The sequence below is a fragment of the Lactuca sativa genome, chromosome 9, assembly GCF_002870075.4.
Source record: "Lactuca sativa cultivar Salinas chromosome 9, Lsat_Salinas_v11, whole genome shotgun sequence".
Taxonomy (NCBI): Eukaryota; Viridiplantae; Streptophyta; class Magnoliopsida; order Asterales; family Asteraceae; genus Lactuca; species Lactuca sativa.
The window spans coordinates 182,304,803-182,311,884 of NC_056631.2; the positions used below are offsets into that span (position 1 = coordinate 182,304,803).

Here is a 7,082-nt window from a genome sequence, read left to right on the forward strand (position 1 = left end):
GAGAGAGAGAGAGAGAGAGAGAGAAAGAAAGAGAGAGCCTTGATCTAAGGGAAGAGGCCATGGTAGCCACGAGATTTGAGAAAACTGTATGCGACATCCTTAGAACCATGAGTATCGGGAGCAGAAGAAGTGCCTCCAATGCAAAGTTAGTTATGGCCACCGGAGGAGGAAATCATGATTGAAACTTGTATGGTTTTTCTGGTTAGGGTTTTACAGAAGAGAAGAGAAGAGGATTCAAAATCGAAATTAGAGGCATGAATAAAGGAGAAATAAGAACCTCGATCTTATCTTCGACATTATCGACGATGTCGACGTTGCTTTCAACATCGAGTGGGAGATATAATGGTTCCAGTGGGTAGAAGTAAGTGAGCCTTGATCGACGTCCTCCCTTTCTCTCGAACGCCTTTTGTATCCCACAGATATTCCTTTATAACGGAGGTGAAGGGAACGCACAAAGAAACCCCTATGAGAGAGAAAGCAATAGCCGATTTGAAGCAACCGACAAATGAAATTGAAAGGTAGAGGCGCTACACCCCTTTTTTGTTCGTGTCACCACACATCAACATAGAGAAATCGAGAACCCCTGTGGGTTTGATCTGTTCAGAAGACGGGATCAGAGATTTGGTGATATTGCGATTTTGTTGCGTGAGAAAAGAGGATTTGTGATGATATTAGGGTTTTTTTTGGGTATTAGAGTGACAGAGATAGAGAAAGAGAGAGAGTGAGAGAGAGAGAGAGAGAGAAGAAAGATGGAAATAAGATAGAGGATAACAATGGCGGCCTTTCAAACTTTTGGGATTTTCGTTTCCCCCCAGCTGCAAAAAAAAGAGAACGCGCCTTTCATTCAAAAAATATAAAGCGACATTTCTAGACGACGCCCATTTTTAAATAAGTGCCCTCCGTGTTTTTAATTTTTTTTTCTTGGACACTAATTTTAGGGCACGCACAAAAAGCGTGACCTCTATCCTTCAAAAGTTTGAAGAGATGACATTATTTTTAGAGCGCCCGCTTTTGCGTATCGTAAATCACCGCGTGTCATTGTTTGCACGTCATTAAAGGCTGTTTTTCAAGTAGTGGACACGAGTGTTACAATATGTTGCATTTTTTATAAACATGGTGATCTCCCTAAGGTTACTCAAGAACTCATAAATGAGACAACCAGTAGGAATATATGTAGGTGGAAACTATAAGCATGCATGTTGTCTTGTTTGATTTATTCCTATTGTTTTAAAGTGTGCAAGTTGTTTGCCCTAACCATGGATGAGAGATGAAGACTCGAGGACGACTCTTTTCACTATGGGGAAGATGGTGCAGGGTATTAGAAAGATGAATCAAAGATTTAATTTAATTTAGTTTATTTTATTCTATGAGTTTTTCTACTAAGATTTAGCTTTATTAGGAATTTTTATGCCCTAAATAAATAAAATATTAAGATTTATATTATCTCCGAATTCAGATGATTTCTATCATAATTATGAGTCATATTAGCGTTTTAGTTTAATTATACATAGCGTAGACGCCTTTGAGTTTTAGAAGTTGACTTTGATAAATAAAGCATGGTATTTAAAACTCGGTTTTCTTTTCTTTGTGTTCATGTGGTTCTAATCGACTACTCAAATCGTTTGTCTGGAAATCATCTTAATACATATGTCATAAGTAACACATGGTTTTGTTGTTTAATCAATGAAACTTAGATTTTTTATTTTGTATGTTATTGGGTATTGATATGGATGTAGCTACATGTGTTTAATTTTTTTGAAGTAGTAGACACAATGCATACATTTTCTTTTTATGTCTGTGACACTGTATTTTTGATATATTTGTTTGTATGTTTGATGCTCTCACTTTGTAGTTACCAATGAATGTCAAGGGAAGCTTTGTCGCTTTTTCATGCATGGATTATTGTGTTTTACTATGTATGATTTATTTTCTTTTAGTTAATTAACGAAATCCTAAAAGGGTGGTCGGAGGCAAAACCACTTCGTGATTTTATTTAGGCAAGGATCTTAGGAGGTTTTATCACTAATTATAGATAGACAAGTTGAAGATAGATGATGCAAATAGGTGTGGGTAAAACCCTAAACACTTACTGGTTCACAACGTTGGAAGGCGACCAAAGAAAGGAATGGAATGGGAGATGGGTAGCGTAAAGTAAGGTGGATGGGGTTGGGGTTTATTTAATTTAATTTTCAGTTATAACTACTAAAATAAGAGAGTTAAAAGGATAGTATTAGAGATAAATCAAGACTTAATTCATATATTATAGACAAATCTTAGCATACTTATCTCTTTATGTTTTCTGTTATGTAATTTATGTAATTATCCTTTATATATTCCTCTTGTAATTTTGGCTATATATAATACATCTCATCATAATTGAGATGTTGACTTTTTCCTTATTTACATGGTATCATCAGCGTAGTATGATCCTAAACCTAATTCCTTTGTATATTCCTTATTTACATGGTTCATATGTTTTGAACCATCTACCTCCCAAATATACATTAAAAGACATGCACAGTTTGATGAAACGTCATTTCCATATAAGACACAAACTCTATCTTCTGACCATTTTTCTTTGGAGTTGACTAGCTTTTTTGACCATCATACGTTTGTTCCATCTTCACCAATGGCTGCGAAACCTGTTCCTCAACAACCAGCTACTCACGACCCATGCTCACTCTGCATTATTCCATCTGTTGTACCACCTGGGCTGATTCATCAACCTTTCAATTTAGTCACGATTACTATATCGACTAACAAACCTTCTGCTTCGATCCTTCCCATCGCTGCAGATTCTCCGGTCTCAGTTGACCAAGTGTTAGATACGAGCTCCACTACTAAGTACGAACCAACATCCCCTGCCACATCTCCTCCAACTTCACGTCATCTAATGATTACTCGCTCCGAGCCTGGTATTTTTAAAACATGACATGTTGCAAACTTGGCTCAGTTATCTCATCACTCTCTTCATCATGCACTTTTTCCCATTACTGAACCCAAAAGATTCAAGTCTGCTGCAAAGCACTCTCTTTGGGTGATGGCAATGGATGAAGAAATAAAATTCCAACGTTCCGATGATACTTGGGATCTCGTCCCTGGTCCTTCTGACTCCAACATTGTTGGCTCTAAATGGGTGTTTCGAACTAAACTTCACTTAGATAGAACCATTGATAGGTATAAAGCTTGCTTTGTATATCAAGGTTTCACTGTGGTACCTGAGACTGATTACACTCATACTTTTAGTCCGATTGTGTTTTCTTCATCAACCATTATAATTGTTTTTTCTCTTGCAACCATTTATCGTTGTCTTCTTCATCAACTTGATGTTAAGAATGTTTTTTTACATGGTAATCGTAATGAACTGGTTTACATGGAACAACCCCCCGACTTTATTGCTCCTGCTCGTCCCAATCGTGTGTGCAAGTTAAAACAACGGTATTATATGGTTTAAAACAAGCTCCTTGTGCTTGGTTTAAACGCTTGAGTGATTTCTTGTTAAAACAAGGCTTTACAAATAGCATGTTTGATCCTTGTTTGTTTTGGTTATCACAAAGGACATATACTACTATATTTCCTGGACTATATTGATGAGTTTATTTTAAAAGGTTCAGACAAGGCTATCATCAAGCGATTTCTTTCTTATCTAAAGAAGGAGTTTGTGGTTAAAGATCTCAGATTGCTTAAAGATACATTGATGGTTTCTTATCTAAATAAGGAGTTTGTTGTTAGTTTTTTTGGGTCTCAAGGTTTACTATACCATTCATGGTTTGTTCCTCAGTCAAGCTAAATATACACATGATATTCTCACATGTGCTAGTTTGCTTGAAGCTAAGCCTGTCTCCACTCCACTTGCTCCACATGAGTTATTTACAACATTGGATATTGCGTTTTCATATCACACTCTTTATCGGTCTCTTGTCGCTGCGTTACAATATCTCACCATCACTTGACGTGATATTTCCTATGTTGTAAATCAAGTTAGTCAGTTCCTACAAGCTCCTACAACTGCTCATTATCAAGTTTTTAGGCATATTCTACGTTTTGTCAAGGGCTTTGTTCTTGACTCAAAATCCAGTTTCACATAAGCGTGACAAACACATAGATCTTGACTATCACTTTATCTGAGAGCTTGTGTCTTCCGGGAAGCTACGCACAAAACTTGTGCCGACCAAGCTTCTTCAGGATGATGACATTTTCACTAAAAGAGTTTTACGTTCACACTTATAATTTTTTCGATCCATGCTTTGTCTAAGTCCACCACAGATTCGCTTGAGAGGGGATATTAGAGATAAATCTAGACATAATTTAAATATTAGAGATAAATCTTAGCATACTTATCTCTTTACGTTTTTAGTTATGTATTCTATGTAATTATCCTTTGGATATTCCTCTTTTATCTTTGGCTATATGTAATACGTCTCATCATAATTGAGATGATGAGTTTTTCCTTATTTACACACAGCTACTTAAATTTGCATAGCTGGTTGATCGACCTAGTAACTAATTGAAACACCAAGGACCATATATTAATCCTTTTAAAAAAGTTGATGGTTGAACTTCTAGTCTTTCTAAAGCAAGTGGGTTATTTATGTAAATTTGTCTTTGTGATTTCTAAGCCTATTTCTTGCACACTCTTAGGTTTATCTTTGTTATTTCTAAGTCTATTTCTTGAACAATATTCGGTTTGTGTTTATGATTTCTAAGTCTATTTCTTTCACACCCTTACGTAAATTTGTCTGTGTGATCTCTATATCTATTTCTCGCACACCCTTGGGTTTTAATATAGTTTATCTCTTAGTTTTGAAGTAGTTAATTCCACATCAGTAAATCAAAATCACTATGACAGTAGTATATATATTATTCGATTTTAAATATAACAACATATGCATAACAAATACCACACCATTGATAAGAAAATCAACATTTTAAAAGCATTTAAAAGCTAGAATTTCGATTGAATTTGATAGACGAGGTTGATGTCAACTTGAAAGGCCTTTGCAAGAATATCTCCAGCGATATCGGGATTTGACCCAAAAATAGCGTTTGCAATGGTAATAACACCTGGATTTTGACTACTCAAAGCTGCAATAGCAACAGCATAGCCATTTCCCACGTTTTTCTGGAAGTGAATCAGGCCTTCTGGGAACACGAAAACATCGCCTTTCTGAAGTTCTTTTGTGATGAGTCGGTTTTGAGGGTTGGACGTGACAAATCCGACTAGAATACGGCCTTCCATAACAGTCAAAATTTCAGTGGCCCGAGGGTGTGTATGTGGGGGGTTAATACCCTGTGGTGCAAAGTCAATACGTGCCATTGAGATACCAAGAGTGTTAAGTCCTGGCAACTCTTCTACGGTCACTGGAGTCACAGCAGACCCAACAGCATTCGATGTATTTCCCATTAGTTGCAGTCCTCTATAAAAGAAATCATCAGCTTGTACTAGCCTTGACTCTTTGCAAACCAAGCCATTCACGAATACTACGAGGAAAAAAATTAAATAAATAAACTATTAATCACAATTAAATATGATATGTTTTCAAATCATGCATGAAAATGCTGGAGAGTTTCTCGACTTTCACAAATAAATTCTTACCTCTGCTATTTTGGTCTGCCACACAGAAGTCCTGAAGAGGACTAGGGTCCGAAGCAAACGCAAGGGAACAACCTGCCACCAAGAGACCAAATAAAAGCAAATGAGCCGTCATTGTTGAGAAGCCGAAAACTTGTTTTAATTTTGATGACTTAATTATGGTAGCTTGGGAAATCTATGAAATAAAGAATGGAACTCCCAATGCTTATATAGTAAAAATATTGGAAGATCAAGACTAATACCATCATAGCGTCATCAATTATCATCTTGAGATGCATTCAAATTTTGCTGTTCAATTTCTAGAAGCAAGATACATTCAACTTACGTTGTTTGGTTCTTAATTTCATAAAAGTTGCAACTACGAACCTTATATGTCTAAGATCCTTCCATTTAGTATATTTACTTATATACTTTTTCATAACACATCCATATTTAGGATTCATTTTAATGGAACGTCGTTGAATGTTTATTATGCATGGAAAATTTCTACTTCGATCATTTTTTAAGAAAATCAAAAAGTCTTGAAGAGCAATGTTGACCGTTTCCATACCAGATAAATATTATGGTTAAAGAACGCTTTATGTATATTTTATTTTTCAATTGATGCATTCTAGGCTTTTCTTGAAACAAAAGATTAGCCTCCGTGCAATACAAAAAGGTGCACAATTATCGAAAACCATTTATGTGTATAATCCGTTCATAATGGGTATTACTGGTTGGTTAGACACATATCAAAATTGGTTGGAAGAAGGTGTACGTGGAAAATATCTTGTACACATACATAACATACATTACAGACTTACTACATTCACCGACAGATGCAAAATACTATGGATTATAGATATAAACTTCATACCGATGTATTGCACACACATTTACGATCCTTTTAGCAAAACAGTATCTTTTCTAGCTGTTTGTAAATTACTTGTATTAATTAGACGTTTAAATTTACCAAATAATAATAATAACATAAAATAAAATAAAAAAATCTTATTTTTCTTGAATAAATAAAGTAAGACAAATTATACCAAATAGTATATTGGGATTTTATAGTATGAATGGAAACAGTAAATATAAGTCTAAAAATTTGCAAAACAAGGCCCATAAAAATAATTTATATACTAGGAAAAAACATGGTAGGTTGCTAAATAACAATGCCTAACCAACGTCGTTTGATCTACCAATGGCTGAGATTGATAACCATGTTTGATGTACCTAATCTCTATGTATGCTTTCTAATGAAGATTTTGGAAAGAACTTCCTACATCTAATCATATATGTCTCTTCCATTAACCTTTTTATAAAACACACCAACCACGAATGTTGATTTATGTGGGGTTGTTGGTTCACCATTCCCCTAGATTTCAACGATGATAGAACACGGAACAAAGAAGCGAAGATTGAGGAAAGGTTAAATTGTTGAACAACTCTAAAATTAGTGAAATTCGTCTCAATCTATTTTCATCCCACCATAAACCTATATCAAATT

At 35.2% G+C, this 7,082-nt stretch overlaps 1 protein-coding gene across 1 annotated transcript; it reads right to left on the bottom strand.

The window, feature by feature from the left end:
- Positions 1–4,860: 4,860 nt before the first annotated feature.
- LOC111909639 (putative germin-like protein 2-1) lies at positions 4,861–5,741 on the bottom strand. Its single transcript, XM_023905420.3, has 2 exons — positions 5,597–5,741; positions 4,861–5,481 (listed from the first exon to the last, which is right to left on the bottom strand). Exons 1-2 carry the CDS (start codon positions 5,706–5,708, stop codon positions 4,946–4,948), a joined length of 648 nt encoding a protein of 215 aa, XP_023761188.2. The 5' UTR covers positions 5,709–5,741; the 3' UTR covers positions 4,861–4,945.
- Between the last annotated feature and the right edge of the window lie 1,341 nt (positions 5,742–7,082).